At 29.8% G+C, this 24,999-nt stretch overlaps 2 protein-coding genes across 3 annotated transcripts in view; one reads left to right on the top strand and one right to left on the bottom strand.

Moving 5' to 3' along the window:
* LOC108782359 (zinc finger protein 664) overlaps positions 1-10,860 on the top strand; it is a 22,452-nt gene extending 11,592 nt beyond the window's left edge. For both annotated transcript variants that reach the window (XM_018550629.1, XM_018550628.1), the window contains exons 5-7: positions 1,092-1,261; positions 5,311-5,476; positions 10,790-10,860. In XM_018550629.1, the coding sequence (XP_018406131.1) occupies positions 1,092-1,261; positions 5,311-5,476; positions 10,790-10,803 (350 nt within the window). In that variant the 3' untranslated portion in view covers positions 10,804-10,860. The remainder of the gene's footprint in view (positions 1-1,091; positions 1,262-5,310; positions 5,477-10,789) is intronic.
* On the bottom strand, positions 9,586-24,999 carry Dpp10 (Dipeptidyl peptidase 10). Its single transcript, XM_018550632.1, has 16 exons — positions 24,775-24,999; positions 22,810-22,971; positions 20,866-21,012; positions 20,641-20,768; positions 20,341-20,552; positions 19,755-19,918; positions 19,525-19,628; positions 19,240-19,360; positions 17,125-17,360; positions 16,768-17,057; positions 15,236-15,405; positions 13,899-14,041; positions 12,717-12,911; positions 12,085-12,245; positions 11,426-11,637; positions 9,586-10,886 (listed from the first exon to the last, which is right to left on the bottom strand). Exons 1-16 carry the CDS (start codon positions 24,805-24,807, stop codon positions 10,740-10,742), a joined length of 2,625 nt encoding a protein of 874 aa, XP_018406134.1. The 5' UTR covers positions 24,808-24,999; the 3' UTR covers positions 9,586-10,739.

The following is a 24,999-nucleotide window of genomic DNA, read 5'->3' as shown; positions in this document are numbered from 1 at the left end:
TCTCTCTCTCTCTCTCTCTCTCTCTATATATATATATATATAATAATTAATTTAAATCAAACTTATGATAATAACGATATTCAGTTAAATTTGACATGTCAATTTGAAATGTCAACTTTTCAATCATTTTTTAAAAACAAATTGTGATATAACGGATCCAAAATTTCTGTTTCCACTTGTAAATTCAGTTCATTGATTTGTTTTTTGATAAAAATTGATTCCGATATCAATCGTTTATTGTACGTCTTTTCTCTGTCTAATATTTTTGCATTATTTCAAAATCATGTTTATGTTCTATTCTGTGTTCTGTAAAAAGTATTTTAAAAACGCGTCCAACTCTGATGATTAAATATCTTAAATTTGTTATTGTTAGATTCAGTAGTTTTGGCACAATTAAATATTATTAAAATTTATAAGTAGTTAATTTTAAATGTCATTGTTAATTAAAAAATAGCGAAAAATTTATTTTTCTTATGTTGAGAAAGATAATCCATTTTTATTATTATACTTATTTTCGGGATATTTATGATGGTTCATGTAAATATGTTCTTTTTGCGAAATTAAATTCATAATCTTTATTCTATTTTGATGAGATTTAAATATTACAATACTATAAGTTACATATAAACGTACTTTATAATTAGTCAAGGAGTTTTTAATTAGTTTTTAAGTTATTATTATAGTTTTGTTAACGATTAACTAATTATACATTTTTATATGTAGCTTTATAGTATTATCATTTAAAATTTGACTCTTACAATGTCCTTTTTTCAACGTTGATTATTTTTATACAAAGAGTCCTTTTTCTTTTCAATTTTATTGTTAAATATTACATTAATGTACGATTGAAAAAGATATAAACTCCAAACAATATTTTTGTCATAAATTAAATTAATTTTATGTGTTCGCGCATAATTTGTGACGCAATTTCCACCAATGTGCACTGTAAAATTCTGACCGTTTTTGTCTAATAATCAAAATAAATTATGTGTATTTAAAAGAAAGGATCATTGCTCATATTTAATTCAAGTCAGATATTATATAAGTGCACAAAATTAATGAGATAATTTATAAATTATATTAAACTGTAGGGGAAAAACCGCATGTTTGCATGGTATGCAACAAAGGTTTTTCAACATCGAGCTCATTGAATACGCATAAGCGTATCCACAGCGGCGAAAAACCTCATCAATGTCTTGTTTGCGGAAAGAAGTTTACAGCCTCATCAAATCTATACTATCATAGAATGACTCATATCAAGGTGAGTAATGAACGAATATTTATTAGAGACGGTGAACTTGTGTTTATTCATTTACTTACCTATGGTATATACACTCGATCGTCTCCACGGTGTTTAGTTGGTGAATTAGAGTCTATTTTATTTGAAACAACACAAATACAAAAAAAAATGTTACAATTAGCATGTGTAGGTTGGTCTTAAAGAGTTCTTCTTATTGATTATGAATAAAACGTTGTGACAAAAATACAAACTAAATGTACAGTGTAGTAAAGTATAAGTATATGTAGAGCTGCAATAACATGAACTATTGAAATTTATAATCATCTGTTAGACCGGAATCCATATTCCGTTCTTAATCTCAAGACTGACTCAAGCAATGTTTTAAGACGCGTTAATACGGTTCTCCGATTGGTTCCTGAGCACTAGCTTAAGAACATCTCGAATCTTGAGCAACATCTATGGATTCCGCCCTTAGTAAGAAACAATTATTTTTCTATGTTACGTTACGACACAATATTCTGCATTTTATTGACGATAACAGAATGGACAAATTAAACTCAAACTATAATCGAGCCAGACAACAACTTGGACGAACTATTATTGTCAAATTAATCATTGTCTACAAACAGCGCGAGTAGAGTATTTTGAACATTAAATCTTCATGGTTAGTTATTCGGTTCCCTTACATTCGCTTTACATCAAATACTTTTGCAATCAAATATCGTTATTATGGATTTATATCGAAAACAAAATTGTAAATATCCTTAATAGTTCTTTTTATTTGAATAGCAATAGAATGAAAATGTTATTTTGATCATATGCACATTTTTATTTAATGAATTTACAGTCAAGTAACTAATAATTAAACAAAAAGTATTGAAAAAAGAGAAAAAATTTTTTTTATTTTACAAAACTATAATACAATTAAAAATGAATTTAATTAATTCACATCTTGTGGCGTCGAGTGGCTCACCGCTCTGTGCGATTGACTCGCGATTTGTAGACCCGAGTTCAATCCCACGTGCGCCCAAACGCGATGATTTTTCGCGTTTAATGAGCCAAAAAATGGCTCCACCTGGTGATCAAAAGATCTATGATCATCAGCGCCGTTCGGATTCGGCGTTAAACTGTAGGTCCTATACATCAGTATACATATCAGTAGATATTCGTCTCTAATATCTGACTGAGGTAGGATTCTGTGGACCAATCACCCACAAATCCGAAAAACAATCTGATTCGAGAAACGAATATAGGCCTCGGACAAAAGAGGTCTATAGACGTCCTATGCTCCACACAAGGAGATAAAAGGAGTCGTTAATTAATTCACAATATTCAATACTAAAGGCTGTTAATGTACGAACATAACTAATACGAATACGAAGCCTATAACAGTCTAGCTTGGATCTTAGTTACTTATATGTATATATATATATATATAATATATAAATTTAGCTGATTGTGAAGTTTGGAATGTTCTTGGAATGATTTTTTCAAAACGTTTCCCCCATTTCTCCTTTTACACAGAGGTATAACATCTGCATGCCAGACAACAAGTAAAAAACACCCCGATCAAATATACGCGTCGAAATATACCTTTCGATCGAGGTGTTTTTTATTTGTTGTCTGGCATGCAGATGTACCTCTATGCAAAAAGAGAAATTGGAGAAATTGTTTTAAAAAAATCGTTCCAAGAATGTTTCAAATTTCAATGAGCTATACATTTTTTTTGTATTATAATTATGTTTTAATTCGACATCTAAATATCTAATTTTAAGAATCCACGCTGTTTTTTCATATAAACTACTTGCCTGTGAAGTACTATTTCGTAAGTACATATCACATAATTTCTATATGAAATAAATAACGTTGTCACGATGTGTAACAACATGACAGCTCTGGAGCGCCATATTGGATTAAGAAATGGTAAAGTAGAACTCAATTTCGGATTTTTTTGTCGTTTTCAGCATAGATTCTACCTCACAGGCACGTATTAATGCGTGTATTTTAATTCTTGAAAAGGATTTTCGAATCTGTGAATGACAAAAAAAGTATTTATGATACAACAATTATGTGAATTAGTCGGTAATACAGACGACTTTAGAATCCCCTTAAAATCAAAATGATTTTTTTAGTTAAGGAGATGCTGAAGTTACCGATGGAACACTCATTTGGTATTTCTCGTGTCATTTCCTTATACAGAATAAAAAAAATCCTTTTCCAGAATAAAAGGGAAAAAACACAAACAAGTCAGGAAAAGTCCAAACCGGTATGAGAATCCCTCAAAAATTACGTAGGTTCTTTCTTCACATATATGTATGTATAATAAGATATAGCAGAACAAGAAATGTGACGTTTTACTTAATGGCTCATTTAATGTACGTAATGTTTTACTTAATGTACGTAAATATTTTCTTGATGTATGTAATATTTTAATTGAAATTAAAAATCTGTTTTATCGACATCGATTAAGTTCGTCTGTCTCTGATCCAGCATCGCCTTAACTCGCGAATAACTTGGGAACAAAAAATCGTAGAAACATAAAAAAAAAATGATTTTGTAGGAAAAGCTTTTCAAACTTTTACAACAGCTAGGTGGTAGAAACTTTTCGCAACAAATCTTTTTGGGCACGTGAAAGACCCATAAAGTGAAAAAACAATTTTTTTATCTTTTTCAAAAAATATATAGTAATTTTTTGAAAGTAGAGATTTCAAGCTTTAAAACTCTTTTTTTTTTTATTTAAATTATACTCTACTAAATTGTATCTTAAATTTAATTTAATTCATGATAGTACTGCGGTATAGTTTATCGTTATTAAAGTTGCGTTTCAAGACTGACAATTGTGTAGACGTATATAAGCTAAGATCCAGCTAGACTGTTATAGGCTTTGTATTCGTATATTTGATATTTTAAGTCGTTATAAACATTTCATGGAATTATTATGAATTCAAATGTTTGCAATTTTCCTATGTGCTCTTATCATGTTTTAACCATGCTTTGTCTTTTGTATAAGCTTGCGCGGTAGAATTGGAATACTCTTAATAAAAAAAGTCGAGCAATGATCGTAGAAAACAATTAAAGGAAAAACAGAGTGTATGTGCAAAGAAGGCTAAGGATATATAAAATTTTTATTTATCACGAAAAACTGTATGAGTTTCTCTAACCTTACTTGAAGTAATGATATCTTGGTAGCTATATAGGTTGGTCTGCCATCAGCTACTGTAATTGGCCCATTACTTGCTACCGCATGGAATGTGATCCAATTAGGGAGACAGAGAACGTACAGAGCCGGAGGCAAAGGCTCCTCGCCGTTACTTACCTTCCTGCTACCTCTCCTCCTCCTTGCTCTTCCACACGTTCTACAGTCATCCTGTATGCTGCTCCTTCCGCGCGAGTCATTTTATTCTGATTTTTCTTTTCACCTCACCGTCTTCTCTTCTCGCTCTTCTTGTTGTGAGATTCTTCCAAATTTCATCTTCTTATATTTATCTCACACAAAAATTCTTGACAATACAAATGTTTTAACAAAAATATCAGGTATGATTTTGAATGGAACAACATTGGAACATTGAATGAGGAAAAATTATTTTTAAAAAAATTAATCAGAAATGATTTTTATTCATAAATAGAAGCATGGTTCAAATTTACAGAGATACACCGAACTTTTAGAGCCGTTATATTATGATCTTTTTACAAAATCTTGATCCTTCCTTAAAATTTAATGGTTTATTTACTATTTTAATGAATATAAATGTATATGTAATATGTCAGTCGCACCCTCTCAAATGTGATTTTTTTAAATGTGATTGGTTTAGACGAATTTATAATATCCATATCTGCTTCCTTACTATTTTATATTTAGATATATAGAAGGAAAATGTGTGTACGATCATAATATAACATTTCTATTCTACGCATATGTCATTGGAATAAGAATGGGGACTAGTAAAAGACATAACAATTCCGTTAAGAACAGAGAAATTGTTTCTTTATAAAAAAAAAACACATGGAGATTAAAATATATTTGAATTATTTCGTATGTCTATTGCAAAATGTTTGTTATGCTTTTCCAGGAAAAACCACACAAATGTTCGCAATGTTCAAAATCATTTCCGACGCCAGGTGACCTGAAGAGTCACACGTATGTGCATAATGGACTGTGGCCGTTTCGATGTCACATTTGCAGTCGCGGTTTCAGCAAGCCAACCAACTTGAAGAATCACATGTTGCTTCATCTGGGTAGATGCTCCAATAAAAAATACATTAAGTCTATTTCTGACTTCTGAGTGTTGATTTGTTATTATTTCTAATTTGAGACAAAAGTACAATTAGGATAACTGTTCCTATTAGTATGCCTTTAAATATGCCAGATAGAATATTTTAAATATTTTAAATATGCCAGAAAGAAAACTAGTAGAAATAAATAAGAAAAAGTATCTTTTTTTTTATTATTAAGTTAAATTATTAATACACGATACTAAAAGTAATATTCTATTTTTTAACTATTAAAGTGTGGTAAACATTTTTCGAAAGATATATTAGGAATTTATGTGAGTTCAATAATACTACGACGAGATTTTAAGCTTATTCCTATTATGTTATGCTCTGCTCTTATAGCAAAAACCTCCGAAGAACATTGTGAAGGACGTTCTGAAAACGTTTTCAGGAAGATGAATTCTGAAGAGAAATTCTGAAATAAATTGTGCTATATGAATGTGGTGAAAGAGTGTATTATGAGCATACATTGAAATTATAAGTATAATTAAAGTAATAATTAATGGAATATTAACTGAAATTATTAACTCACATCTATTATCTATATGTTTAACGAATTAAATGCGGAAACACAAATTAGGGGCACATGAATAAGGCTATTGCCTTTAAAGGAAAAACTAATAGAGATAAAAACATTTATTTTTATCAAAAACGTTAAAATATTAACATTTTTTACATTAAAAGGTGTTACAAGAAAAAGGGATAGTTGAAAAACCGATATTGATTTCGAGTGAATAAAAGCTATAATACAATATTTAATAATTAATCCAATAATGAGCAAGTTAGCTTAAAGGTACACTAATAAGGACAGTTACCTTATATTTGCAATTCTTTTATATTGCAATTGATTCAGATCAATTGATCATATTCAAGTCTGTTAGTTGCTCACAATATTAACTTTTTATATAGTTATCTAATTCAACATATTATACTATTACAAATATTCTACTATATAATTAATATGTAGTCTTTTAAATGAGCATTAATGTATTCTATAAGAGATTCCTTAATAACAGTCTGGACACGAGTTTTGTATAAAAACTTTCCTCTTTTAGGAAAATCGTGAAAAAGAAGATCATATATACTTATTGTTTCTTTCCTGTTCTATTTTTTATCTGCTTTGTTTCTCTTGCTCTTTTTTTCAATAGTTGTTCAAGTATGGCGGACCATGAATAAAAAATTACTATTTCGTGTATAGATTATTATTAGAAACTCTTTAATATATAAGAGTACGGTTCTTTAATCTTTCTGTCAATATATACGGGACACCAGGGCATCATAAACTACAAAAGGAGAATTTGTAAAAGTCGTCGATTTCTGCTCCTAACTGGGTAGTGAAATTTGAATAGTTTTTGTATCATTTAGTATAATTTTTAGACTGCAGAATCACGTGATGGAATTAGTTTTCTAAACATGAAGGGAACATATGTAAAAATGTAACGAATGTGAGTAAATAAGCATAGATGAATCATAAAAATAAGATATATACATGTGTATAATGATCTTCTTATGGAATATGTAAATACAACTTTCAAAAACTAACAAATATATGACAGATTAAGAAGAAAACAAACGTACAGAAACTCTGAAAATGCAAGTCGATAATAAAATCATTGTTTTTATAATTAAATATCATTATTTATAGTCATAGAAAACTGTGCACAATTTTTGCTGTCTACGCAACTTAGCTTATGCTATATATAACCTGATAGAACTTAATCTGTGACCTCATTTAATGAATTCTAGCTATATTATGCAGATATTTAAAAATATATAAATAATTACTGTATACACAATATATATACATATACATATAAAGCGTAGTAGAGTTAACAGATCAAATCAAAGTCAATAAACTGAAACGAGCCAAGATGAATAATTAATATAATTTCATTCTCATTATAATCAACAAAAAATTTAGTTAATTCAACGGAACTTTCTGTGAACTTAGTCCTCTTCAGCCATAAAAATTCTTTAAAAAAAATTATAAATATTAAATACAATATATATAGCGCTCGGAAATAAAATAAACAATTCAAAGGAACACATCTCAATAAAATACCGGTGTGGCGGCAGATACAGGTTTCAAAAGAAAATACATAAAAATGCATTATATTCATCTTAAATCGTTATAATACAGTGAAAAAATTGTAACGTAATGACTATAGAAAATATTCTAAGGAGGAAACTCTTATATTGTATGATACAATTAAAGAAATTTGCAAAAAATTTCGTTCTCTCCATATACATCATCACAGTTGAAGATGATTTTTCATTTTTAGAGATTACCACTTTGTATAGAAATCTTTGCAAAAATACGTGATTTGAAGCATATATTCGAAAATTGAGATTTCAGGATTTAAAATATCATTCTACGATCACATTTTTCGCAATATACATAACTTTGATCCTTTATAATGCTGATTTTACATGATTTTATAATTTTGTTCAGTTTTGTGTGCGTGCATGCGCGCGCGCGCGCGCGCGCGCGCGTGTGTGTGTGTGTGTACAGGATGTCCCAGAAAATATTTAGGACAATGCGTGTTCAGAGCGAACTAAACTGATTGTAAGTCAAAAAATCTTTTACTATTTTACAATTTTTGCAGTAAACCACTTTGATAGCAAGCTGACGTCAAAATGACGACAAAATGACGTAGCTTGCTGTATCAGGGCAAATACTATCAATTTCTAAAGCTCTCCGAATGAGCGCGTATCTGCTCGGCTATCGCTAAAGAGCGCGGCAAGTTTTTTTTTTTGCTACCGTATATAACTATTACTGCTTATTGTAGTAAACAATTTGCGCTTTTAACGATTACGGTAGGCGTGTATTTGACGATAATCTGAACAGATACACGTTTCGTTTATTCAGCGATTTTATAAATAAATATTTCGTTTAATTACGAAAATTATAAATAGTATAGTGGACTCTTTAACTTAATTTAGTCCACTCTATTTGCACACGAGCATTATTCGAAATTAAGACGTCTTTTATATATATATATATATATAATCTCCTATATACAATATATATACAGAGTGTCACTTAAATTTTTTGCCATCGCTTTTGTATAGATAAAGCGGACTAAACTGTGTCAAAAGATCCTCTACCACTTTGCAATTTTCGCAATGGTTAACGTATATGTAGGCGTTTATTCGCCTATATTTAAAAATTCATATCTCGTTAACCATTGCGAAAATTACAAAGTGATACAGGACCTTTCGACACAGTTTAGTTCGCTCTATCTACATAAAAGCGATGGCAAAAAATTTATGTGACACCCTGATATACATCAGGGTGTCATTAACCGATTAAAAAACTTATCAAGAGCAGGTAAAATAGACCGAACTGAGTCGAAAAATCTTATACCATTTTGCAGTTTACGCAATATTTAACGAGATATTAGACTTTAAAGATACTAATATCTCGTTAAATATTGCGTAAACTGTAATATGGTATAAGACTTTTCGACTCAGTTCGGTCTACCCTACTTTCTCTTGATAGGTGATTTAATGACACCCTGTATATGTGTGTCATGCTTGGATGTGTATGTAATGAGCGACATAAGTTCCAGGCAACATAATTAACTCTGAATGATTTGAGATATAAGATTAAAACAATTGGTAATTGTTTACTTTAGGGGACCCAGCTTCGATGACCTTGACATATGTTGTCATGATTCTGAGCAACTTTGCCTTAACAACTAGGTGGCGGTTTGTTATAGTTTTTCAGATATTAAGCGTTGAAGTTATTTTTAACAGTAGTGAAACTACTGTATTTATGCGAAGCAACTCTTACTCCACCTGTTCTTCTGCGAATGAGCTCGCAACTTCCATGTCGCTTTATGTTGTAAAATGTACGCGTGAATACAGAGTAGGTTCCACCCCGCCTGCGGGGGGGGGGGGGGGGGGGCGGAGCCTACTGTTAAAAAGAATAGTCTGAACTATTGAATACGCATAGTATTAACTATTGATAGTATACAATAGTCTGAATATCTCAAAAAAGTCCGCCACCTAGTTATTAAGGCAAAGTTGCTTAGAATCATGACCTTGACAACATATTTCAATGTCAAGGTCATCGGAGCTGGGTCCTCTAAAGTAAACAATTACCAAATAATTTATAGGAATGTAATGGAAACATAAAATCTTATCATCATCATCATCAATTTCTAAACGGTGTCATATGTAGCCTGTTTCTATTCAACAGCCCTCTTTTTTGGACGTTTTGCTTTCCGTGGGGTTAATATTAAATTAAGTACCATCTCTTTCTATACTCCTTAATTTTTTGTCGGTATCGTGGACTCCTAAATCCTGTCTAATAGCATCATTTCTCATATAATCCATTTTTGTGAATTCTCTATTCTTTTGTCCATTTTTATTATTTTGCCTCGTTTGCCTGATAAAAGCGATTCCTAATGTTCAGATAGCAATCCTAATATATTTTCCAATTTCACTTCTTACGTCCGTGTCCATAATCTTTATCATCGCCTTTGTCTCCGTTTTATCCTATGCTGTTGTTGATATTCTGAGTATTGTTGATGAGTTGGAATTACCAGCCCTACGGCGCGTCGCATTGTTCTTGTCTCGAAAAATACTTTCAAATGCTCTCATGCAACTTCACAAGTCATTTAAGATTATTCGGCCTCTTTTTCTCCTGCTTTCCGGGGGTGTTAAAGTGGGTATTTTCAAGGTTAGATGATAAATTTTATAATTTCATTGTGTTCTTATAAATTTTAATTTTATGTCTTGAACTATTCAGAAGTGATTTAGATGGAAATATATGTAGTGCACGCTCGGAACTTTTAGCGGATATTGTGTAATATAAACTTTGTCATTTTAATGCTATTTTCCTCGACTATTTCGGCGTTAAATTCCATTGTATCAATTTCATCTAATGTTTAGATATCTTTAAATGAATATAATATGCATAATTTCATAGACAATTTATTTGATTAAATAATCGGTATGTGCTTTGTTAACTGGTGTAAACGCATTGTAAATTATGTACTGGATGATTATACATATTTCTCACTGCGTTTTTTAATTTCGATTGTTGGAGTACAAAACGATGAGCCACATATCTTCTGTAAATATTCTATTAGACGGAACACAATTTGGAGATGTTCAGATTTTCACAATTTTCTTCATCTTCTTTTTTTTTTTATACAATTTTAATCAACTCGTAGATACGCAATATTTTTTTTTTACGTGATCGCTATCTTTTAATATATTAATACATGCCATAACCGCCGCTACCAAGTCCGGCTTTTGTGTCGGCAGGTACTTGCTTTTGAAAACAATCTTCCAAGAACTGTTCCATGGAGAGATATAAATGCCCCGTAACGCCCGCCAAAGTATGACTTACATCCGGATAGACCTTCAAAGATTTGTATATTGTTATACGGTATTATACATTATCATATGTAAATAAATTAGTTGCATAATACTTTAGTTTTTAATTTTTTTCCTTCAAAAATTATTAACAAATCATCGATAATAAATAAAATTTATTACAACATAAAATATGTAATATGTGCAAATCTCTGAAAATTGTAACTAAAGTTAATAATGTATTATGTGACTAATAAATTTTATAAAGATTAAATTTAAATAAACAAAATACATTTGATTTGTACATTTTTACTTAGATATGAATGTACTTAATAAAGCAAAGTTAAGAACATGTATGAAATATTTAAATTATTTACATCAATAAATAATCTACTGCATAATTTCAGTAATTGATATGCGAGCCATTTTCTTAAATAGTATAAGTCCAATTAAAAAAAAAATTCATATATGATTCTTAAAACAGAAAAATTATTAAAGATCCAAATCTTTCCTGCATACTTACATCTCGGCAAATAACTTGCGTAAGAATAAACCTTATATTTATAAAGAAAGGCATTCAAGTACCTGCTGTCGAAAGAGTACGCCTTCTTTAGCGAGATGACGGGCAAGTGCCATGGACTGTTGGAATTGAACGTTGTCATCCGCAGTTCCGTGTACTAAATAAAACATCTTGTCATGCAGGTACTTTACTTTGTTATAAACATTAGATTCGGCATAACCTTTGTAATTGGATGTAACATTTGGTAATCCCATGTATCTCTCGGCATATGCAGAATCTACATAAAAATTATTCATGTTAAAATCATATAAATTAAATACTCAATACAAATAAAGATTTAGAGGTATAATTAAAAATTATACTTTTAATTTTTTTTTAACGGATATAAAAAAATCTCCTGCAACATTTTTCATCAGTCCACTCCAATGAGTGAAATTATAGACTGTTTATGGTGTATACAGGATGGTCCAAATTTAATCATACACGAAAATAATAACATTTCGTTTTAAGATAAATAATTATATTTATATATAATATAAATATTCCTAGAATTACATTTTGTCTGCTTTTTGTGATTTTCTTCAATACGAATAAAAAAACGAGCATATCTCTAAAGGATTTTTTTTTCTTAGTTTATTGATTCTCTATACACGCTCCTGAACTGTAATCATTTAAATTCGGGATACCCTGTATATTTCCGTGATTTGTTTTAGTAATATTTTACCATAAAGCTCCCAGGAAACGATAGGTGCGACGCTTATCCCGCATTGAAACACTTTCTGTTCCGGATGAGCCAGAACAAGAGCGGCAACAAAACCACCGTAACTCCATCCCCAAACGGCGACTCTTCGTTTGTCCACAAAGTGCAGAGAGTCTCTTAGGTATCTAAAGAATTATAATCTTGCTAAGAATAATAATGTCTTTATATGTGTGTACTCTACAGAAATTTTATATGTTTAAGCTTCACAAATTAAATTGAATATATAAGGGTTAAAAATAACAAGCTTAAAAAAAATTTTTTTGGATACCAAAAACAATGTTAAATTCCACTAGTACGTCAGATTTTCAAAATAACTGAGATTTAATGTACAATAAATGATTTTTTGACATTGTATCTTATAAAAAAGATTCTTTCGTTTTTTAAAGTTTTACCAAAATTTAATAAATATATGTATATGTTCACGTGAGCATTTAGTGTTGGTTCCTTGTTGGCATTCAACGTTATATATTTGATTTAATTCATGAAAAGCCTTGCTTAGCAGAAGTATTTAAATGGTTTTAACATATTTTGTTTAAACAAAGATAACTTTAGAAAACAGATATATTTTAATTAAAAAAAATATATATTTTAATTACTCTGTAACTTCGAGCTGATCAGCTACTTCTACAGAACCAAGCCTATAGTACACTTCATGTAGTAATTTGTAGCCTTGTCCTCCACTTCCTCTGCCATCGATTTGTGCGACAATAACATTTCTTCGACTAGCTAAATATGTATTCCAATCCACCTTAAACATCTCAGTGACTAACTGCGATCCAGGAGCACCGTATCTGAAAAAATAAATACTGTCGTGTACGGACAAATGTTAAAGTTTTATATGATTGTTTACTGAGAGCGCGCGCGCGCGCGAGCACAATAGTTAAATAAATATAATTATATTGATTAATTATATCTTTAAAATCACTAGGTGATAGTAATTAAAAAATTAATTGCATTTATTTCTTACATAATCATTAAAATTTATAAGGACTTGCTTCTTGTCATAAACTAAAACAAATTATAAAAAAGAAGTATAACTAATAAGTTACCCTCTCATAATATTTAAATTGCTTCAAATTAATAAAGAACAATAATTTTTTATGCACGCTCATATTTTCTTAACTAAATAATAAAATTAAACAACTAAAACGAGCAAACTTTAATATCACAATTAATAATATATTACATTAGGTACAAAGATAATATTAGTAATAAATAATACTTTCTTAAATATTTTGTCTTCACAGAGACTTCTTCAATTACTATTCTTTACTTCTATGATCTTTCACCGAGCTTTTTGTCAAATACGAAAAAGTCGTAAGAATTTCCAAACTTTTAACCGAGGACGCGGTACATAAATTTTTGTAGAACGAAAGCGTTTTAATTAAATGTCTAAATCGAGTTCTAATCGGTCTCTACGTTGCTTCTTCAAAATTCTGTAATCTACTATAGTAAACTAGTCTATAGTCTCCAACTTTATAAGTATAAATTATAGAACTTTCGTACCACGCAAAAATATTGTTACGACATTCTAGATACCATTTCACACTATGAAATTATATAAAAGACACAATTTCAAAAATTTTTGTCGTTCTCAGCATAAATTCCAAGTTGCAGGCACGTATTAATATATGTTTTAATTCTTGAGAAGGATCTCCAAATCTGTAAAAGTATATGCGATATCGCGCGTTCTACAAAAATTATTGCATTTAATCTGTAAAATAGACGACTTTAAGATCCCATTAAAAGTGATATACATATATTTTTGATATACTTACACCTGAACCACCAATGGATACCGTGTAATCTCATCTTCTCTTAGCCCAGGTGGTAAGTGCAATCTGACTTGGGCGTTGTACCCACCACTTATCTGCACAGGAAATGTCTTTACCTGTGGAAGTGCGATGTTTGCTATTCTTTCCTGAAATAAACATTTATAAAATTATATATACGTGTATTTACATAATTTTATGCTAAATATTATACATGTGTATACACCTTTTAGATGAAAATAAAATTAATAGTAAGTATATTTATGAAGAATGTACATAAACTTCCAAAAACCAAATTCCTTTGATTTTGATGAAACTTGGTAAAGAATTTCATTTCAAGTCAAAATAAAAGCTCTTAAAGAGATTTTTAGCAACTCCTATAAAAAATTTTTTGTTAAATAATACTCGTATATATGTATATTGTTATATCGTTTAGTAAAGTGAAGATTTAATACATAAAACAGGGAAAACAGTATAAGTATCCCTCTTCTCATAATATACTTTTAAGATGATTAAAATCGATAATTTCATGTTTAACATAAAAATTTATTATTTGTTTTACTTTAAAAAATCGCGTTTTCGTCAAAGTCGCCAAAAATCTCTTTAAAGTCTTTTATTTAAAATTGAAATAAAATCTTTTACAAAGTTTCATTGATATCGGGGGGTTGGTTTTTGGATTAAAAATACAATTAATAAAATATAATATATAAAGTTTATATAAAGAAAAAACGGTCTAAATCGAGCGATAATAAGATTTTTTATATAGATAATAAATTTCTAGTTTACAATGTTAATACAACATAAAAATAAAAAAATATAAAATACATAAAAAATGTAAAAATAATATCGAACAATTTGTTTGAAGAAATTGATTCTCCTGTTTTCATACATTTTATTACACAATTTCTGCATTTATTACACAAGAACAGGAGAATCAATTTCTTCAAACAAGTTGTACGTACCATATTGTGTCGCTTTCCAGTGAGAAATGACAATGGATCGATGTCGAATTGATGTCGATTCGACGTCGATTCCATTGTCATTTCTCACTGGGTTAGACCGTAAGATTACGCTTTCATCTCTATGACACTATAACATCTATAAGAATAGCTGAAGGAGGATCCGTGAGTTCCGAAAAACGCTGGATATTATTTTTATATTTAATACATATACAGTATATTTTTTATGTTGTATTAACATTGTGAACTAGAAATTTATTATATAACAAAAATCTTATCGCTCAATTTAAACCGTTTCTTCTTTATACTTTGCATTGCAAAATAAATGAACGAAACCTAATTATAAAGTTTATAGTTTGAGCGAAGTTTTTAATTATAACATACGCGCAACGACGTGTTATTCTGCAATGTTGCAAGGAGTCGCGGCGTGGACATTTCCATTTTGTAAAGAGCCACGGTAGGTATACCAGGTCCAAGGCACTCGAGAACGAAATATTCAAAGTCCGCGGATGGAAAGATTGCATTATGATATTGACAAGGTGGGTCGCTGCTTTCTAAAAACATAGACCGCATGAGGCTGAGTAATAAAATAATACGTATATTTGAACGAATGACAACTATTCAAATATAGCACTTGGCTGCTCTCAGGACGTCCTATTAAAAATTGTTACTTTATTCAATCCAAATCATATACATATAAACCTCGAACAAAAAACTGTTTTTATTAAAATAATAAAGACTAAGTGTGATACTTTTGTAGAATTGGCGCCAAGTTACAGCTCGAAGTTATCTTACTCAGCCTAAACGATGTACAATTAATATTCAAAGACATAAGGTCTGTTCTTTTTGACTGAACTTTTGCACTAGTACATCTTTTTTCTTTTTTCCTGGAGAATCTCGTTTCTTTCTTCTTTCTCTCCAAGAGAAGAGGAAAGGAAAAAAGATGGAAAAGTTCAGCCAAAAAGAACAGGCCTATAGACAATGGACTGTATTTCCGTGTCTAACGATCCGCATCTAATTGTAAGTAGTATTTAAAAGTGATAGACAATAACAAAAGAGAGGGATTATGAAAGACGGCCAATCTCCTTCTCTCACCTTTTACATTGTTGAATGAAAAGAGATAGAGATTGGCCGTCTCCGACGGTCTCTCTCTCTCTCTCTCTTTTATTTTTATTGATCACTTGGATATATGGATTTCCTAAACTATATATTGTCTGCGTCTTTACAAATACTTGATATCGAACACCTAGACACTCAGTTCTTCAATGGCGAACACGTAAATACCTAGACACTTAATTTCTCGACAGTGAACATCTAGACACTCACTTCTTCGACGATCTCGATATTTCATTTTGAATAATTCGCGCAGCGCACGTCATAGCTGTCATGTGCAACGCTGGTCTGCGCTGGTTAGATAGACGATATAAAGTCAAAAGCCATCTATTATTGAAAAAACGAACCGTACATTTCTCCTCTAATCAACGAACATATGACAATAAGAACGTATCTTAAATCAGGAAATAAATTTCTACAGATTCAGATTTTGCGTCACAATATCTCTGCTCGTAGGGTACGCATGTAGAAAAAAAAATTAATAAAAACATTTCCATTATATATTCCGAGTAGAACAAATCGATTGAGCACACTTAGAACTTGATCGATTCAGCTCTTATTGACGTCCGAGTATATCTTTTTCATATTATATAACAAATTTCTTCAAGTTCTTATATTATATACAGGTATTAAAGTAGTAAACTCTATAGTTTTATTTAAAATAGATGATTTATTAAACAATAAGTATTGATAATATTTTTATTTATTATAAAATATAATACTTTTTTCCATTGGAAAATAATATAAATTTCAAACTTTCTAAATTAGATAGGATGGGATAATAAAATAATGTTGATACTCACTTGAAACATTTTTGTTCTTTAACTTGTCCTTTTTGGAAAAATCCTTTGCTTGATGATGTTCTTTGTTATTATCAATTTGATCATGCCATTCATTTCGATTGACAATACCATTCTGCCAATTTAAAGAACTAATTCGATGTCCATTTTCGCCATTGTTTGTCATGTCAGATGAGATGGTGCACGTGAGGCATACAGGAGGCCTCAAAGGCGATCCTAGTCGAGGAAGAGCAGAGCTTATACGATAGAGGTGTCTTTGACCCGGTCTCATAAATGGAATACCGATGAAATATCTAGTTAAAATGCAAATTGTTTACGATGTTAAATTGTAGGTATTAATTTTATCAGTTACTTGCTCACATAGTATTATTTGTTTGGTCCCATACTAAAATCCTAACGACTTCAAACTTTCCATGCGTCAAAGGCACTATTTGTTTTCGAAGCACACTAGCCCAAATTATATGCTTGAAATATCCTGCCGGTCCATCTTTCACTGGAGTTATCGCGATGTAACTGCTACCATTTGTTGAAAAGAGAGGAGCTTCTGGTGGAGTATCCACCCATCCATGATTCTCATTTGATATTCTTTGTATTTCCTAAAATAATTAAGTCATAATTTTTAACAAATGTTGATTAAATATAATTGTTTTTCATATCTATTAAACTTATAAAAAAATGTAAATCTATTATTTAATATTTATACTATATAATGTATTGAGATATAATAAAAAATATAAAGGGATAGTAGCTGAAGGAAGAGGTCCTAGATATTTAAGGAAAGAGATTTTGAATAAATATTAGAAAGTGGATAGGAGAGGGCGATAGAGTGTGTACTCTGTGGAAATGGCAAGGATGACTTGGAATACTATATGTGACAGATTGTGGGAAAATGAAGGGATGGTTCCAAAAGTTAGATAAACGATAATATAGAAGAGATCATAGAGAGGGGAAATATAATGGAAGCTTTGGAAAAAAAGAAAATATACGAAAAGAGAAGGGCAGGGAGGAAAATGAAGAGATAATAGGAGATACAGATTTGATGTTTCTTGAGGGAGAGGTATAATAACAAAGAAGAATATGTTAGGAAAGAAAATAGAAAAGAGATTTTAAAATGTATATTGGATATTTAGAGGAATTATGGCTGTGAAAATAGTACAAAATATAGTTAGAGTTAGAGTTATCGAATAAATAAATAAGAAGAGGTTATTTTATTTATGGAATTATGTATTATATTATTAGTCATGGATCAATTTAAACATGTAGGAAAGGATGTGTGATAGAATGAGTTATGAATGGACTTCTTTATGTAAACCAAGTCCCATTGTAAAGTTGAAGTGTAATAAAATCTATTTATACAGGGTGTCAGTGACCTACGACAACAGCGATCATAAGCAAGTGAGCGGACTGAATCGAAAAGTCTTCTACTATTTTGCGCAGTTGCAATAATAGTTAACGAGATATTAATTTTTAAAGATAGCCGAATAAACGTGTTTGTCCGGCCTACTACTGCCAAGTGAGTACCGCCTTTATTTGCTCGATACACACCGTTGCGTACTGCGAGCCTCTAAACGTCACGAGTGTCATGACTCCGACAGCGCGCTCGCTAGGCCCCGCTCTCCGCGACCCGCGCGCGACAACCTAGCACTTTGGCAGTAGTAGACCGCGTTTTCGTTCGGCTATCTTTAAAAATTAATATCTCGTTAACTATTATTGTAACTGCGCGCAAAATGGTACAAAACTTTTGGATTCAGTTCAGTCCGCTCTAACTGCTTATGATCGCTGATGTCGCGTAGATCACTGACACTTTGTATAATATATTATTTAATATACCTACAAAAATAAAAGATTAACAAAGTAATATAAAATGTAAAATAAAAGTAATTATAAGGCTCAATATGTATAAAACAGTATATGATAAATATAAAGAGGGCAACGAGCCAAGTAAATTAACGAACAATTTAATTTAAACAATCATATATTTAAAATAAACGTTTCGATCGGATAATTTTCAATGTTACAAAAATATATGAAGTATTATGAGTTAAATTATATTGTATATATATATATATATATACATTCTTCTTGATTAAGTTAAACAACATTCTCAATTCTATGCTTTCCAAGTTTTCCGTCAATGTTGTAGGCATAATTAATCCTTGTCAATAATAAAAGAAAAAGAAGAAGTAACATGTCCAAAAAATAAAAATTCCAAGTCACGATATAGTAAAACATATCATAATTAAAAATTAATTAATTTTGCAACAAACATGAAATAAGAATTTAAAAGCAACTGATTTTTGTTATGACAAATAAGATAAATTGTAAAATTTAGAAAATACTAACGAAAATATACAAAAATGAAAACAGATTAAACCTGAAGTGAGTGCAGGAATTATTAATTGATACGGATATTAAATTGCATATATTTTATCTGAAAGAAAAAGAGCACTGACTAAACACTCTGCAGTCACCAACCTGACAGTGCCACATTGGACTTTTACAGATGGTAATTACTGAAAAGTTCTGAACGCGTGTCAACCACGTTATGCAGACTTCTGTCAGAGAAACCCAGGAAGCAGTTGAAAAATAATGGTCCCTGACAAAAAGATTATTAAGTAAGTTCATATAGTAGATAAATTAATTATATGTTTAAGATTATGTTAAGTATACAGTATTTTCATTAAAATTTGACTCTTACTTCGTTCTTTTTTATTATTGTCAATTATTTTTATATAAAGAGTCCTTTATTTTTAAACTTACTTATTCTCGATGATTGATGGTGGTTTCACTATCTTTGTACGAATATTTTTTGGATCAACCAAGTCAGCAACATACAATCGTACAGTAGGATTTGGTGTTCCTGGCTAGTAAATAAAACACTTCTAAAGTAGTGTTCTTTTCTTCTTTTATCTTGTTGACAGAACATAAATAATATAAAAAAAATTCTAATTTTAGTAAAATACTACAAAATTATTTTTAATATCGCGTACCTTAGGATACCGTAGAGATCGTATATCAGGATATAAAGCTTTGTTTCCTTCTCCAAACCATGAAATGTGCATCTCTTCTACAAGAGAATCATTGAATGAAGCATAAAGCATCATATGACCATCTGGCGACATCCATATTGCCTCTGCACTATGCAATATTTCCTCTACAAATAATAATTAGATAATCAATAATTTATTTATATTTTATTACTCTACCGGCAACGTTGTCCTTTTAAGGCTTAGCCAATGTTTTAATTGTGAATTTTAAGAAAATAAACATAGATAGCGGGATCGAAGATGATTAGAGAGCTAAAAGAAGCCAGGTAATGGTGAGATCATATATGTGTACAGTGAATCACAGAAAGATTGCATAATTTATAAGCCTTTTCTTATCTTTTTATATTGTTTAAATACATACAAGAATTTTCTTTCTTATTTTCAATTTTATAAAATATGTTAACGGTGAGAAAAAAAGTTTTTTAAAAATTTTATACAAATTGAGTACATTATAATAAATTTTTTTCCCTTAATGTATGTCGTTGACTAAACCATATAAAAGTTAAAAATCGATTGCTAAGTAACTTACCTTCGTATAACCAATCTGGTACACCATTGGACAATATACTAGGCACTGCAGTGTTTGTTACACGATATGCAGTATTGCTTGTAGGACTTGTTGTGTAATAAATATCATAATCCTGTATCATGACGAGTCCATGTCCACGTGGAGTCCATTGCGCTAGTAGAAGATAAGGATGACTATCTTTCTCAGGATAAGGTGTTAACACTATGCACTCTCTGTGAAATTATTCATAAAAACTTCTATATTTGTGTCACTGTTAATAATCAATATGTTACATATGCATATTATATGAATTATACTGACCGTGAATTAACATCATAAACAACATATTGCGCTAAATATGAATAGCGAAATAGTTTCTTTACATTTTGTGCAAGAAGCAAAAATTGATGATCCGGTGATAAAGAGAATTTTATTGGATTCAATCGTCTCTGCATAAAAAATTGTCAATGTTCATGTCTTGGCAGTAAACTGATAACAATATAATAAATTTATTTTTATGATACATTTTATTAGATAAAAACTTACGAATGTCTCATTTGGCATTATACTGCGCGATACGATGTTCGAAACATTTAACAGAGAAATGCCACCCCAAATATCTCTGTAACATATGTGGCGATTACTCGCCCATGATCCGTTGAATAATAAAGGTGATAATTCGCCAGAAAGTACCTGAAACAAATCTCTTTAAACTATTCCTACTTATGCTATAAAATTAAAAAAAATTCAGATAAATATAAAAAAACATTTCTGATATCTGTGCAAATGAATATAATACTATGTGTGCGCACATGAGAGAGAGAGAGAGAGAGAGAGAGAGAGAGAGAGAGAGAGAGAGAGAGAGAGAGAGGAGAAATAAGAATTGGAGGAAGAGAACAAGTGACTAAAAAAGAATGAGACAAAGAAAGAAAAAGAGAAAGAGTGAGGAAGTATATTCTAAATTCTAAAATATAAATAAAAACAATTTATTAACGCAAAATTGCTGATTATATGAGGTATTATAATTAATTAATTACATAATAATAAAATTAAAATTCAAACCAACGAAACCCAAGATGAGAAATATAAGAATCTTAGTTCGAAAAATTATTACAATAAAATAGTGCTTAGATTATTTACACTTTAGACTAAAAGTTTATCAATGTAATATACTATGACTCGTTTTTACAGGAGATTAATTTTACTAAGAAAAAAAAAATGCGAACTTTTGAGCAAGTCAAGAGTTTGCATTAGTTCGCGATTTTCACTTTTTGCTTTTAATATAACTATATAAAAATTATTACAGAATAATTAAGTGAATATATCACTAAATATGAAATAGAACATGCATGCACACAATAGTACGGATTCACTAAGCAACGATTTAATGTAGAAATCAATCAATTCATCTTTGAAAAATATAGAAAGAAAATGATCAAAATGACAAAATTTAAAATATATATCTTCTTTATCGCTGAAACGATCTCAACGATTTTTCATATTATACAAAGATCAGCAAACCAAAAAGGCACATTCTGTGTGAAATACAGTTCTTAAACGATCAAATAATTTTGTCGTAAAGCTCAGTGCGAACTCTTGAGCGATGTGCACTTACTTACACTCGGTTTTCGTTGGTTTAAATTCTCAGTCTTATAAGATTTGATATTGTTAAAATCCAAAGATATCAGAAAGTTTATCTTTGGATATTAATTTTGTTATCATGTAATTAATTATAGTTATCGTCACGTTTTATCCATTGCTAATGCCAACATTTCACTGAAAGAAAAGTATATCGTATTTGTGACTATAATTATATAGTAAGATAGTTAGGAGCATCATTTTTATAGTTATTATTGCTATAATGTTAGTAACAATGACCTTATATATATAGTTCTATCAAATGGTACAGAAATTGTACTATAAATTATGATAATTTCAAATATTAATATAGTAAAGTACGGAATTATGGATGGTAAATAGAATAACCATTTTTGTGTAGTAACTGCAATCATAATTACAATAAATATAACCATTTTTTCAATATTCGCTTACCATTTACATGTAGTGATAATAACTAAAAAATATATTATGGTCGTTATGATCATAATTTAGCGTTTAGGATACTATAATTCATATATAGTCAAAACAATTATGATTGCCCCAAAAAGTAACTATAAATTATAGTTAAATTATATTCCAACCATTTCTCTCTGTGTTCGTGAACCTTGCCTTGATATACTAGTATGTACTACCAGTGCCCTGATGAAATAAACGGCAAGGTTCACGAAACATTGGTATTAATAGTGGATATAAAAACACGGCGATAACTCACAAACCTCTTTGAAGATATTCGTGAAAGCCTCAAAAACATAATTAAAATTCCCTCTCTTCGTAAAAGAAGTTTTATACATCATAAATACTCTCATTTATATCGCATTTCTTTTTCGTTGTAATTGCGAATATAATTGATACAAATCCGTTATTACTTACCTCGGAGAGACGTAATCGTGTTCCGCGTACTCTGGGGCCATCATCGGGAGGTGTGAGCAAAGCTACGGAAGTGACAATAAGAGCTAGGACTGCGACGATCACGAGTAACGCTATTAAAATCCCACGCCAATTCCTTTGATTTGGATTGGTTGAAACTAGCTCCTATCACAAAGGTCTTTACTAACGCTAATGTAAAAAATGATCGAGTTATCATATGCCATGTATTTATTATTGCTACTTTCCACAGTTTAGCGTAATACCTTATAAAAAATATCGTTAATATAGAGTTATTAAAACGTAATTTTCTGGTTCATGATGACAATGTCATTAATTAAATATTAAAGAATTCAGAGCAAATACGTATTTATCAATTATTATTTGTATTTAACATTCTGTAATTTAATTTGACAATAATTAGATTACATACTTTTTTAAATTTATATAATATTAAAACTTATTTGCATTGAAAGGAAGAATGCTTAAATAAGGATAATTTCTAATATATTTTTATGATATTCTTTTGAGCATGAGTGATAAGAAATGATTATAAACGGACAATTTGTATTATTAATAATTACATTAAAAATTATATTAACAAAAATCACGATACAAATTGATAAAATTGTGTTTTTATAAATATGTACATTTTTTAAATTATATATTACAAGTGCAAAAAATTTTGATATTTTATAATACTCTAATATATTGTGTGTAAGCAAAACAGTCGAGTCGCTAGTCGATTACAGGTGCTTCATACGGTGAGAGTAACTAGTCAGCTGCTGTATCTAGCTAAAATCAATAGCGAGGGAAGCGACGTACTGCGCTGCGTGCGTCAATGTGTTAAGAAGAAAACGTGTATGCCACATTCTTGAAAATAGGTTTCAAATCAAATTAATTTCAATAAGTCTAATTTTTCACAATCTATCTTAGAGAGTCCCTCGTAACGTTGAGCTTTTTGAAACTATCATCAAGTAGTGCACATATATAATTATCTGAAATTATTATATATTCCATGTTTTGGACAACATTTTAGTGAAATTACTGAAAATTTATTGAAATTTCATTGAAAGTGAATTTCTTAGCTAATATATACTGCGATAAATCGTTGAAATTGAATTAAAACTTGTCTGAATTTTTTCTGAAATACTGAAATTTCGTTGAAAAGTGTTCCAAAACGTGGTATAATTTCAGCGAAATTTTTCCACATACAAAATAATTAAATGCAATTTATTATTTAATCATTGCAACATCTGATTTATTTATATCGTCTGTGTAAGTATGTTTGTAATAAATATTATTTTTTCACAATTCTTTATTTAAAATAATTTATTAGCTTTCGTTTCTGTTCAACAAAATTGGATTGCTGATCAGGCACCATAAATAAAAATATTTCTTGGCAAACATTTTTGGTAATATAACGTAACTTTTTAATTAAATCTGTAATTAAATAAATTGAAGAATTTTATAATTAATACTATATAATGTTTTGTATAATTGAATACGAGAAAATAACTCATTCAAACACACACACACACACACACACACACGCAGTCTTTAAATAGAAATAATGATTTTATAACAATTTTAAAATCTGAAAGCATTATTCATAATTGTTATTTTATATATAAAATTTCAAACAAAGTCTAAAAATATTAATTAATTTATAGAATTTGAATCTTTTATTTTGTCATCATATATTATAATTATATATATATGTTTTGCATATCCGTATTTGTCATTCTAAGTTATATTATTAATATTTGCTTATGAGTAATATAAATAAAATGTATAATTATTTTTTATAAAAAATAAGCTGTTTTTGCAGAAAAAAAATTATAATTGCTTACGTCGCACATATTAGAAAATAAATATTAAAAGATAAATTTGGGTACGAAATCACTCATAAAAAATTTAGATATAATGTGTGATGACAATATATTAGTTAAGGATGGTTTAATTAATTACCTCGTCATCATAAATATTGTCGTGATCTGCCATCGGTGGTGCAAATCGAACACTCCGCGGCTTTTCTTTTACCTGAGATGTGAAACGACGCAATCCTTTGCGTTTATCCCATTCGACATTGGTAGTAATTTCTACGATCGAAATTTATTCAACTTACAATATTGAATTTGTAACAATATGATCACTTTGTGTGATAGCTATAAATGCTTCATAACTATACTTGCA

This window comes from Cyphomyrmex costatus, unplaced genomic scaffold (genome assembly GCF_001594065.2).
Source record: "Cyphomyrmex costatus isolate MS0001 unplaced genomic scaffold, Ccosl1.0 scaffold124, whole genome shotgun sequence".
NCBI lineage: Eukaryota > Metazoa > Arthropoda > Insecta > Hymenoptera > Formicidae > Cyphomyrmex > Cyphomyrmex costatus.
The sequence above is the reverse complement of the archived record's forward strand: the minus strand, read 5'-3'. Positions and strand labels throughout refer to the sequence as shown.

Bases quoted from the DNA above. Each gene is read 5' to 3' on its own strand.
- Dpp10 (XM_018550632.1), bottom strand. From the start codon at position 24,807: ATGGCAGATCACGACAATATTTATGATGACGAG. The intron at 17,361-19,239 runs GTTGGTGACTGC...TAATTATTTTAG, and splicing joins GTCCAATGTGGCACTGTCAG to GAAATACAAAGAATATCAAA. The intron at 10,887-11,425 runs GTACTTGAATGC...AAATCTTTGAAG, and splicing joins GCGTACTCTTTCGACAGCAG to GTCTATCCGGATGTAAGTCA.